The following is a 13,217-nucleotide window of genomic DNA, read 5'->3' as shown; positions in this document are numbered from 1 at the left end:
ATCATCAAAAATTGATGGAAGCAATAACTTGGGACAGACTATAGTAAAGTTTTGCCATTACTAGTGGAAATGTATAAGTTCTGAAAAAGTTTGATGCACATTGGTATCTTTTATTGTAAATTGTTAATATAATTTTTTGGGGTCATTATTTTTAATACAGAGGCTTGCTTTGGAGAACAGTCAGTTGAATGCTGATACTGTGAAGTATATCCCTGCATGTGTTAATGTTCCTAATGAAAAAGGGGAGTTACCATCGACACAGAGGATCATGCAGTACCCACAGTACCAGGCCATCATCAGGCAGCAAATACACAGTGCTAAAGAAATGCATGACTTGCTATTGCAGTTTTCTCAGAAAATAACCGCAAAGACATGAGAGAGAGAGAGAGAGAGAGAGAGAGAGAGAGATTATTAAAGACTAAAATGTTGATCATCTTTTGAGTTTTTTATAATAAAATAAATCATATTATCATATTATGTTGGACACATTGGACACATAATATACAAGGAGTATTTTACCCACACACATGCAAAAAAAGAAGTCAAATTTTTTTCTTTTTATTGTTGAGCCTTTATAATTTTTAGAAAACAAGTTTTTATGTTTTGTTATGTAATTTTGTCACAATTAGACTGAATTTGAATACATTTTAGATTTATCAATGCAAATTTATTATGCACATTTTGACATAACTTTTTAACCAATTGCAAACATATTTTTAAAGTAAATTTTTAGAGCTTTTTTTTTTCTTATTTATCCTTTTAATTAAGATAGCTCAATTGTCTTTTTTTCCGAATAGAAATAAATACACTGATATCACATCTCAAAAATTGATGTTTGGAAATTAACTATACTAAAGAAGAAAAAAAAAAAAGAAATATGCATTTATCAATATGTATCTTTCAAATCTGATCAGAAATGGATCTTGAACTATAAAAAATAAATTATAAAAAAAATTTAAATAGAAAAGTAAATAGAATATTAATTTACATACTTTTAGCACCTGAGTCTGAATAACTTTGGTCATCTGTAAATTATGAAGTTCAGATGAATTATGAGACGTCTTCAAATTACAAGTCTTCAATTTTATTTTAAAGGGTATTTTGATTAGTTTTGATAAAACATTCCTTTACATCGATGGGCAAACTGTTCTTCAATTATAAAAAGAGGAACCTGTTAATATTAGGGCATATAATGATAATTTACTTTGTTTTCTCTACTGCTTGTATTAAAGCTATAAAAACGCCTTTCCTAAAATTGTTATGATTAAGTCGTTCTTTGGCTGTTATTTTTGCTGCAGTGTCGTTAAGGAAGATCTATATGTTATATAGATCATACAGATATTCGAATTGTAAGTATATCAAAATAGAATACAGAGAATGAGAAAAAATTATTCTTTTTTGTCCGCATTAATGAACAACATTATACGAATATTGTAAGCCTCGACTTATCATATACCTGTCATCCCCATACTTTATCACGTTTTACTTTTTTGTCGAAAAATTGTTTAAATGGATTTGTACGGCCAAGATTCCGAAACTGTAGATGATGAACAAGATTTATTTAAACCAGAGTACAAAAAATACAAACGAAAGGACATTAAGCTCGATCTTGGTGATGTCATCGACTTTACAAAGCAAAACAATATGGACAGTGTAAGTTTCTTGCATTTGTGCATTGCGATGTCTCATTCTGTTTCAATCTTTTATGATGTAAATATGTAATCTAAGGTGTTTGTTTTTAACTTCAGGTCCAAGAAATTGTACTGCAAGAGTCTCAGCATCCTGCAGTGAGAGGCCTAAAACCAGTAAAAGAATGGAAGAGTTACGCTATCAAAGGATTTCCAGGTAAATGCTTAAGGATGGGGGGGGGGGGGGGGGGGGATTGCCGCTCAACTGAGGTGAAGGTCCCATGTAATGAGATTTTTTAATTCTTTATGAAAATATGTCTGTGAGGTTTTCATTGTTCAATGTCCAAGCTTGGGCTAGGTGAAATGAATAATGCAATAGCGTACTCGGGCTCTCTTTTAATCTCAGCAAGATTCATAGAGACAACAAATTTTGTATTGATGTCTTTTCCGGAGGAGACATCATTACAAAAATTTCATTTTGATGATTTTACTGAGAATATTTCTCTTTCTTTGTGTCGATTGAAAAATGCAATTAAAAAAGAAACACCCGTACTGAAATATGCACTAATATGTTTATATTAGAAAATAACAAAATGAGTCATTTCTTTCCCAATAACTTTTTGTTGTTGTTATATTATTACATGTACTGACTTTGCATGCGCGGATCCAGAAAATTTTTCCAGGGGGGGTCCGAAGGATAATTGTGTTTGCCAGGGGGGGTCCGAGGCATATTTTTGCGATAATTTTACTATGTAAATTTAATAAATTTTCATTTTCCAGCCCCCCGACCCCCCCTCTAGATCCGCGCATGCTTTGTGTCAGGAGCTAACTGAGAAAAAGGATTTATTACATTGAGAGAAGGACCTCTGTTTGCTTTTTGATCGCGTGTCCATTTTGCTTTAACCAGGTCTAGGCAACCTCCGTTTTTGGAGGATAGATTTTATCCTCCAAAAACGGAGGATAGATGTTTGCGCCCCCTGGTGGATCTTTTCAGATGAAGGGCAATTAACTCTGTTTTTACAAAGGGAGTTAACTATGAATAAAATATAATTATTAGACAATAAAAATATCACCTTATTTAGCTATTAGTAATTATATTTATTGATAATATTTAATAAATATTTAAGTTTAAAAAATTGCAGGGCTGATTTTAAAGAAAAATATTTTATGTGAAGACTCTCACATTTTTTTCAATATTCAGGATAATTGATATCTTTAAATGGTATCATTTTGATTAATAAAATTTAACAATGTCTTTTTGTGTGAAGGGATTAAATTTAAATGATACTTAATAACCTGTGAATTAATTAGAATAAGAGCTACAAAGTTCCTAAGGTGTATGCAAACATTTACTTTGTACATGTACAATATAGCAGATCAAGATATCTATTATGTGTCTCTAAATGTGAATGAACTCATTAATGTTTTAATAAGGAATAAACATCACTAGTTTGTGATTTTTATTAAATGAAACAGATGTAAATAGTCTATATGTTATTTGTAAAACTGAACACACTTTCAAAGCATATTGTGAAAATACTATACATAGAATTTCAAATCGCCGCATACAATCATTAGTTTATCTCCTTAACTTTAATTCCCATATGGTCTGGTGCTTGCATTTTCTCATTAAAGATATGCACCAAGCCTTTGAAATATACCCATGCTATCCTCCAAAAATGGAGGATAATTTCACCCACAATGCAAAGTGACTTTCCATATATGGTAAAAATCAGCAGCCATCTTGAAATTGAGCTATCCTCCAAAAACGGAGGTTGCCTAGACCTGTTAACATGACAAATGGTTGTTCAGTGATGTGTGTTGTGTCTGTTATGAAAAGATCTTTCACCATGTATATAAGCATTCCATTTAGCATGTGTATTTTGTGATGATTTAACATACTTGATATATTTTTTCCCTATTATTCAGGGTTCATCTTCATCAGGAATCCCTTTGAAGATGGCCACCAGAGGTACTGGATTGAAAGGTGTGTCCTGGACTACCCTAACAAACCCAGCAAGACCATTCTGGACAATTTGGTGGACATGAGTAATGTCAGTGATGTTTGGCTCACCAGTCAAAAAGAGTCAGGGTGGGTGAATATAAATAATCTAAAGCCATGGTCATAACTCATTCCTACTTGTGGCTGCCCAAACACATAAAGTATACCTAGTAAAGCTGAATATTCGTGCGTCATCTGTTACGTCACATTTTAGCATATTATAATTCTACATGCAGTGCAGTGTTACTGCATCAGCAGTAAACACAATTTTTTAAAGTAATCTACGATTGGATGATAAAAAGTCTCATCAAAAGTTAACCCCGACTGTGCTACTTGCATTAGTCAGTATTTTAATGAACCATGAGATATTCTTGTCTCACGCAATCATGGCCTGATGGGAGGGGATCGTACATATTGGCAATGGTTTTGCAATTGTTTGTGCAAACAAATTTTCATAACGTGCATTACTCATTTTGTATGCACACCCGCTGCAGTTATAAGACTATTTCACTCAAAAAGTAATGATTCTATGCTTAAATATTATTATTCATTGATTAGAAACTCTAACCTTATAAAATCTTTTTTTCTTTTTGCAGGTCAAATATTACAAATAAGGACAGTCTAATTATGAAGCTAAGGTGGGCAACAATGGGCTATAACTATGAATGGAATTCAAGGGTAAGTTGTTGAAAAGAATGTTATCAAAGTTATTACAAGGATTTTAAACTCCAGAAGTCATACAAGAGTAAGTAATGAAACAGAAGTGAACATTTCAGATCAATGATTTAAATTTGTTAGACTAAATCATAATTTTGTTTTATCAGTATTTCTATGAACATAATGGATTTCTTAAGAAATAGTGGAGAAAATTCTTTGTACATGTATACCAGTATAAATGGTTATTGTTTCTTTGAAGAACATAATCATTTATTATACACTGGAACACACTCATACCTACAGATACTTGTGTGTGTATAAATGCAAGTGAAATGTACTGATATCATGTTTAATAACATAAAAAGAAGCAATCAAGTTTAATCTCTAGAGAAATATGCTATTTACAGGCCTACTATGATGAAATGAAGTCACAGTTTCCCTCTGATTTACACGAGCTCTGTCGATACATTGCTTCTACTATAGGCTATCACAACTTCTCAGCAGAGACAGCCATTGTGAACTATTATCACATGTCTGGAGACATGGGACCCCACAAAGACATCTCAGAAATTGACCATGATGCTCCACTTCTTTCATTCAGGTATTTAACATGCTATTTACCAGTATTCTGTTTATACAATTATTAATGATTCTATCTTTATGGTAAAATAAAGTAAAAAGAAAACTGAACTTCATTTAATTTACAACGATTAATAAAATAAAATATAAAGTAGTTTTAAGTAATATCAGTTTAATTAGATTAATAGCAAAATGTGGTATTTTAGGTTCAATAGAAAAAAAATAAAGGTGAAAGATGATACATGTATTTTTTAATTAGAATTGATGAATGGCCCATGTAGGTAAGACTTTAACATTTATGTAAAGTGAAGTCCAACTTTTCTTTTTCTGTAGTTTTGGTCAGGATGCTTTGTTCCTACTCGGTGGATTAACAAAGGCCACAAAACCGGTTTGTCTGAGTCTCCACAGCGGCGACGTGTGCATTATGTATGGGGACTGTCGTCTGGTGTACCACGCCGTGCCCCGAATTCTGTCAGCCGACCAAGATAACCTTAAACACTGCTACAACTTTAATGGAGATTCACTTTGTTGTGGAAACAATACATTGGAGGAAAAGAGCTCCAAATCTCCAGATATGTTGGGCGGATTAGCAGCTAGAAGACAGGAAGTCGAGTGGGGCTTGTTTAGTCAGTATGTCCAGTGTACCAGGATTAACATGAATGTGAGGCAGGTCCTACCCCCTGGGGGCACAAACATTGCAGATTACCCCCAGCCTGTCTGTCCATCAGTGAACTGTAAAACAGGAAAGACATCATCTGTACATAATGACACTGAGCTAACACAGAGATGAGGGTTGTATTGGGAATATCTTAATGTACTATTATTCTGATGCTGTGATAATTGACATTGAGAACAGTTTTTGCATGAGTATTTTGTGAAATAATATACTGTCATTCAGCAATAAATCTTCTTAAAAATTTCAAATAAGGCGTTTGTTTCCAGGAAATCTAGAGGGATTCCAAAGCCCCTATGGACTCCTATTTGTTACTCTAGATCTCTGTTTGATATACCAATTTATTAACTAAGTATATATACTTAGGAAGTAGGTCTCTGATTTAACCTTAGAATATAAAGACATGTAGATTTATGTTTGGGGAGCAGCTATACGTATGGGACGCCCGTGACATTTAATTAATCTTTCCCCAGCTATGCGGCCATTCAGCCCTCTGGATACCAGATTAAACGAAATCCTTCTATAAAAGCTCCAAACGCCCAAGTTACAATTAATCCCTTAGTTAATCCGTGGATTCCACTTCCCGAAAACATGTTGATCAGTTCAAAAAAATTATTCGTTGTACTAATCCTAAACTTTAAATTTAGACGCGAATCATGTTATTTTTGTTTGTTTGATGGTACGTGTATATTACTAAAAAAAATTAAAGCGCGCCTAATTTTGGGGTTGTTTTGTAAGTTACTTCTTCTGATTGCGCTCTCAGTTTTGATAAGTAAATGAGAGGGGTGAGAAATGTCGAAGTGTGCACATTTACACGCAAATTATATACGTAATTTTTAGCAATCTTCCTGAAGTAACATAGTTACTTGGACGTGGTCTCGTTTGCCTTGATATTTCGTGATGATTCTGGAGGTACAATTATAACATTTTTGTACGGTTTACATTGTTGTACGTATATTACACTAACGTAGCAAATTAACAAAGCGACGAACACAGCACAAACGTAGTGCAACTACATTAACATGTAGAACTACTAGATTTGTGTTATGTTTTATGTCAGGTTATCAGCAGCTCGGGTAGCAAATAAGCCTGTTGCTCTTTGTAGTATGGATCGAACCGTTTATGAATATTGGTTGATGGATATATGTGAGTCAAGCTAATCCCGGATGAAATTCGTAGTATTGTCATTTGCATTGATGGTCCGGACTTTGGTCGCTTGCCGTGCATGGTTGATATCGGGATATCCGTGTGTCTCGTCTGCTTCAATTTTGCAGCGTTGAAAACGTACGTTGTGGTTGTGAGAGAATACCGTTTATTTCGTAAATAACCCCTCCCCTCCCCCCTTATTAAAATAAAAATATTGCAGTACATGCATTAGATCTAATTGTCTGAATTGAAAAGGTTTCTTCTAGAGTATCATAATGTGCATGATATCATTATAATTAGATCAGAAAATTTGTTCATTCAGTTTGCACGTAATGTAAAATACATTGTCAACTATTCGTGATTCGCATTTGTAAAATATAGAATATACTGACAGGACAAGTTGCAAAGGGAACTTGGAACTCCCTAAGTACACAATAGTATATAATTCATAAGAAAAAAAAATAAGCTGATCAACATACTAGTAACTATTTAAAAAATTTAAGATCTATATAACTGAGTAACTGCCGTCATGTTGAAAAAAGTGGGGTAACAAGAATTATCCAATCAGTATTTAAAGATATGTTAATCACTTCAAACGGAACAATTTGACAAGTACATATGTAATTTGGCTTTGAAAGTTGATTAATTAATAACGATTGCTCATAAAGATTTTTTAACTGAAAGTCCGAAAACTATTTTTTTTTTTTCAGAAGTATAAAATAACACATTGACATGTAAAATACATAACCAAAGAATTAAGAAAAGTATTTGTGTTTTTCAGTTGTTATAAAATGAACAAAAACTTTTGGCTGAAGATTAAAACAATTCTGGGCAAAATTATGTACTTGTAATCTATATATAAAGTATCACTATTATTTTACAAACTGTAAATGTGCCTGAAACAACTGATAATATTGTAAGATGATCAGGAGTTTTATTACTGAATGATGTGCGACATTAAATTTATTTTTGCAGATAGGCCTAAGGCCTATCGCTATTTTAACTTTTTCTAGTTTTTCTGTTGTTGTTTTTTTTAACTGGCGGTCCTATCTTGTATACGTATGGTGTCGTCTCTCAGCACAGGAATGTTAACGAGCGCGCTTTGCACATGCCAAAGCAGAGCTGAACATGCGGTGATAATAATGATTGTTATACTTTCATGTTAAATACTGAAATCTGATTGGTTAAGACGCAGTTAATAATATTTACTATTACCCTCAGCGTTAGCAACGCACTTGGCAACGGGTAACATTCAGTATATTATATATTATATTATATTATATTATATTATATTCAGTAGTATATTCTCACTATATAACTCTATATATACAAATAGTCAATAACTGTAATATTAGCTCGTCCGAAAAATATTGACCGGTCAATATTTTTTTGATATTGACCGGCTAGGAATAATATCTAGAGAACATTACCTCTAGCCTCTGGATTTGTTGATTCGTAAACGATGACGTAAAAAACTCTTCGCGACTCCAAAACAAGGTGACGTCATAATAGACAGTCACTCAAGGCAAGTAAACAACGGACGCGCAATGCGACGGTTTGCTATCATAACGGATATAAGGATTTGCGAATTACTGTGAAGTGAAATTGGGTAGAACATCTGTATTTTCATTCTTCCGGTCGGCGGATTATCAACAGTGACCGTTTGATGCTGAGGATATTTTGGAAATGAACTTTGCACTTTGAATTCGTGAATTCTTTGTTGAGCTGAGAAAATTACGGCGATCTGTTTTCAATTACTTTCTTAAATTTTGGTTTGTTTCTTCATATAACAAAACAAATGTTGACTGTGTTTTCGGGCAACATTGATCATATTAGCCCCCTTGGGACGAAAATATTGCCCTCCGCTTCGCGTCGGGCAATATTTCGTCCCTCGGGGGCTAATATAATCAATGTTGCCCTCAACCCCAGTCAATATTTGTATAATGTTACATGCGCGAAAGTTATGCGCGTACGGTTCGCTGTAGAATTCACGTTATTCCTATATAAAAGCAGTAAAATTTTCTTAAAAATTTTAAAAAAGACATTCAGTATAACAAAATATATAGTGCCTGTTTGGGAGGATAACAGTTGAAATTGACACCCCTCGAAAACCATTGTCAACCTCCGCTTCGCGTCGGTTGACAATGGTTTTCTCGGGGTGTCAATTTCAACTGTTACCCTCCCAAACAGGCACTATTTATATATGAACACAGCGGGAGTAGCTTTCCCGCCTCAGACAAGAAAATATATCAAATTGCATGTCACGTCATAATTTTAAATCCCATCAGTAAGTCCTAATATTTGTATACCAACCTTTGACTAAAATATATTATATTTTTAATAACCCAAGAATAAAACACCATATTTTTTATATTAAACGTGCCTTTTATCAAAACTAGGCTAGTGTAAACCCTTCGAGAACCCCATTCAGAGTTCAGACGATTCCAATGGCGGGTGGTATTAATAGTTTATATAAATTTTCGTATGATAAATAACATTAAAATATTAATCACAAATTTAAGTTTGGTCATATCAAAACAATTTATAATAACAGTGGGTATTTTACCACCACTCATCAAAAGCAAAGACAGTGCATTGGGATGGGTTTTTCGTGCTGTCACTACCTATTAACATAGAATAGTCCATCCGGTTGCATCAGGTTTGAACACAATTGACAAGTAGACTAGTTGCGTGGCTACAATTGATCAAGGTACAGGACAAGAACAACACCTTGAAAATGGCAGACCTCGAGGAAAAAACACCATTACACGAAGAATCAGTGGTTGAACCAGATTCTAAAGCCCAATTTGTGAACGGGGGTAAAGAACCACATGTCGCCATAGAATGCGGCTCGGGTGACGACGTGAGTTTCACTGGGCTGGGCAAGGAAGAGCTGATGCAATATGCCGACGACCCTTTCTGGAAAAAAGTGAGACTGATCCTCCTGATCGTGTTTTGGGTAGGATGGGTCGCTATGCTGGTGGCTGCTATTGTCATCATTGTCCTGGCACCAAAATGTCCTTACCGACCTGAGCAAAAATGGTTTGACAAGGACACTGTGTACGAAATCCTCCCTGAATCTTTCCAAGACTCCAACCCTAAAGCTGAAAAGGCGGACACCAAGACAGGAGATGGAGTGGGAGACATTACTGGTATTTATGATTGATTTTATATTTAAATCAAAATTATGTAATTGATATATATCAATCGCTCAGAGAGTCTTTTATACAAATGTTTTTTTTAACTTTGAATTATTGCGACTCAGGTTAGAGTCGGATTTTGTGCATGGTTGTACATGAAACCCGTCCTCTATGTAGAGCAACTTCTTGTTAGATTAATTAGGTTGACACAAGTCTTCATTTGATCTGCCTCTAGTGCATAGAATTCTAATGCACAGAGCCATGTGTTAAGTTGTTGTCTTGATCATTAACACTAATTAATGTATTTTTTACAGGAATTCAAGCTCGTTTAGATTACCTGAAAGATGTTGTTGGAAGCAAAGCTCTTTACATCAACTCACTGTATGAAAGTGATGATGATGATCGCATGGCCATTGTCGATCATAAAAAAATTGACTCTGTGTTCGGAACAATGGCAGATTTTGATACACTTCGCAAAGCCACAAAGAAAATGGAAAGTATGTCAAACATACATTGGTTTCAACATGGATAAAAAAATAATGATATTTATTAGTTAATTGTCTTCATTACTTAAGCAACCATTCAGTCCAATCCCTGTGAGATTTATTCATTGTGTATACATATTGAATGTTGATATAACTGGAAAGAAATTATTATTAGAAAAAATATGAAGAGTTTTGATTTATTTTAAATCAAGTGCGTCTGATCATGGACTTCATCCCTAATCACTCTGGAAAGATGAACGAGTGGTTCAAGAAGAGTCAGATGAAAGATGGAGTATACACCGACTACTACATCTGGGCCAGCTGTGATCCAAACACCAACACCTATCCCAACAACTGGGTAAAGCTCATTTATTAGAAAGATGGAACTTATACATTTTTTGTTAAAGACTTGTTGTCACAAAATTAATTTTTCTTTAACAATGAAAATCAGCATCTTTTTATTGTGTTAATGATAGATGAGTGTCAAAGGAGGACGAGCGTGGACGTATGACGACACCAGAAAGGAGTGCTACTTCCATCAGTTGGAGAGCGACAAGCCAGACCTGAACCTCAGGAGCGCAGACGTCAGACAGGAACTTGAGGTGTGTTTGATAAACTATGCTATGTAGAAAATTTAAAATGAGATTTGAGTTTCAAGTATTATAATGTGCTGGTTCTATTTTATAGAGCATATTGCGTTTCTGGTTGGATCGAGGAGTGGATGGTTTCCATGTCCAGAATGCTCAGTATCTGTATGAGGACGAAAATCTGGGAGATGAAACTCTGATAACTGGAAAAACAGGCGATGTAAGATTTCTTTCGTAAAAATTTATGACAAAGAAAATTTAAATGGCAAGGCTTTAAATATGATGTATTGGTTCTTAGGCTTGCTGCATTTGGATTGAATGCTTCAATGATGATCAATTTTATTGCCATTTTGAAAAGGGGAATAACTCAATGACCCAATTTTGAATAAAAGTGAGTTAATTTTCTTGAGCCCAAAATGATAAAAATGTTCTATGATTAAACTTTTTCTTTGTATTTAGAATTACGCTGATTTTGAGCACAACCAGACCATGAACCATCCAGAAAATTTGAAGATTCTGCAAGGCTGGCAGAATGTTTTGGAGTCGTACAATACCAAGCCAGGCAGAGAAAAGGCTCTTATTGTGACGGCTAAAGATGATCTGAACACAACCATGGAGTACTTTGATGCAGGAGTCACCATTGTACGAGTCACCCCATTGTCCGACAGTGGTGCTTCATTTGCTGAACGCATAGAGACCAAACTAAAAGATGCCAATTCCAAGAGAATCGGATGGATGGTGAGCTTGTGTTATTTTGTTACTTTAAAGATCAAAATATAAAAAAGTATCATTCAATATTTTTTTCAAGTGATAGTCACAATTACTATATTACCAGTTGATATCTACATTTTGGCCCCTTTTTTTGATTCGATATGTCTTTGAAATATCATAACCTTTTGATTTCAATTTCAGTATGGAGACAAATATTCCAGCCGTTTGGCCGACAGGTTAGTTAACCCTGAACAAATTAAAGCTTTGTTGACTTTACAAGCCACTCTGCCTGGAGTCCCATTTAACTACTACGGGAATGAGATCGGAATGACTGACCACCCCACATTGTCTGCACCTAACAAGTACAGGACACCAATGCAATGGAACTCTAAAGGAACAGGATTCTCCAAGAATACTCCATGGGTGGATCGAAATGCTAACTACATTACAGTCAATGTTGAGGTAAAAGGTCGTTTCATTAGCTTATTAAAAGGTTTAATATATTATCTTGTAATTTTAATGTGATTTTGGTATTTACTAAGGTTTTGTGTTGTTTATTATTTACAGACTGAAAAGGCAATTGGAGATGAATACACCACACTTAAGGTGTACAAAAGGCTTCAGGAGCTGAGAGAGAACGAGTCTTTCCAGTGGGGAACAATGAGTGTGTATAGAGATGGAGACCTCCTGATGTACACCAGAAAGGCCGATGGATTCCCGGGATACCTGGTGGCCATTAACCTCGGAACCAGTAAGGTGACCGAATCTTTCCATGCAGCCACCGGAATTCCGAAGGAAGTCAAGGTGGTCTTCCATACTCACAAGGACGACAACAGCGCCATCAGTTTGTCGGATACTTCCTACATACTGGATCCTAGTCATGCAGTTGTTTTGGAATATCAATAATGTTTTGTAATTATGGAAACAATGTTTTAAAAGACCAAGAAAACAAACTAACTTTGAATCCCATATTGTCTTTAAAAGCAATTAAGAACATAAGCTTAATTTAGAAATAAAAGAATTTGGATTGCTTAATAAAATTGAAGTCAAATTAGATTATTTGTGTTTTTTATTTTACCAAGGTTTACCGGGTACTGAACACTTTGGTCTGCCTGTAAATTTTTAGAGGTTTCTACTTTGTAAATTTTTCATCTTCAGAACCATTGATTAAAGAGGCATTCCCATTTTTTTTAAGTAAACTCTTTTTTCAACATTAATTTTTTTAAAGAATAAAGGCATAAACAAATCTGCTTAATGGAGTAAATAGCAAGTTCGCAACCTAATTTCTGTACAGGATGACAATAACGAAATATTGCTTCTGTGGTTTCTAAATAGCTTTTATCATCAAAACTAAACAGAAGTCTGTTTACCATAATTGTTTTTCGTAAGTTAAATGGTAAATTGTATTATTTTTAAAATGAAAAAATTCGTACATGAAAATGAAGTATTGATGATCATGCGACGGGGTTAGAGTAGGGGGTGAACATTCCTATCACCGTCACCTAAATTATCAATGTATAGGGTACATATTATATTTTTTATTATGAGAAAATATATTATGTGCCTTTGTTTGAAATTTACAGGTAGTTTATAATATTAAAAGCTCAAA

At 34.4% G+C, this 13,217-nt stretch overlaps 3 protein-coding genes across 3 annotated transcripts in view; all 3 read left to right on the top strand.

Annotated features, from left to right (window-relative positions):
* The window catches only part of LOC128176053 (mediator of RNA polymerase II transcription subunit 29-like), a 32,755-nt gene extending 32,278 nt beyond the window's left edge, over positions 1–477 (top strand). The window contains exon 4 of the mRNA XM_052842087.1: positions 161–477. Coding sequence (XP_052698047.1) covers positions 161–376 — 216 coding nt within the window. The 3' untranslated portion in view covers positions 377–477. The remainder of the gene's footprint in view (positions 1–160) is intronic.
* Positions 478–1,316: 839 nt separating this feature from the next.
* LOC128176051 (nucleic acid dioxygenase ALKBH1-like) lies at positions 1,317–5,787 on the top strand. The gene is made up of 6 exons (XM_052842082.1): positions 1,317–1,653; positions 1,749–1,845; positions 3,558–3,720; positions 4,227–4,308; positions 4,695–4,888; positions 5,200–5,787. Exons 1-6 carry the CDS (start codon positions 1,510–1,512, stop codon positions 5,654–5,656), a joined length of 1,137 nt encoding a protein of 378 aa, XP_052698042.1. The 5' UTR covers positions 1,317–1,509; the 3' UTR covers positions 5,657–5,787.
* A 3,565-nt stretch (positions 5,788–9,352) lies between these two features.
* On the top strand, positions 9,353–12,664 carry LOC128178298 (neutral and basic amino acid transport protein rBAT-like). The gene is made up of 8 exons (XM_052845402.1): positions 9,353–9,837; positions 10,140–10,322; positions 10,523–10,668; positions 10,787–10,912; positions 10,998–11,117; positions 11,357–11,635; positions 11,810–12,070; positions 12,176–12,664. Exons 1-8 carry the CDS (start codon positions 9,423–9,425, stop codon positions 12,512–12,514), a joined length of 1,869 nt encoding a protein of 622 aa, XP_052701362.1. The 5' UTR covers positions 9,353–9,422; the 3' UTR covers positions 12,515–12,664.
* Positions 12,665–13,217: the final 553 nt, after the last annotated feature.

Source organism: Crassostrea angulata, chromosome 3 (assembly GCF_025612915.1).
Source record: "Crassostrea angulata isolate pt1a10 chromosome 3, ASM2561291v2, whole genome shotgun sequence".
NCBI classification, from domain to species: domain Eukaryota; kingdom Metazoa; phylum Mollusca; class Bivalvia; order Ostreida; family Ostreidae; genus Magallana; species Magallana angulata.
The sequence above is the reverse complement of the archived record's forward strand: the minus strand, read 5'-3'. Positions and strand labels throughout refer to the sequence as shown.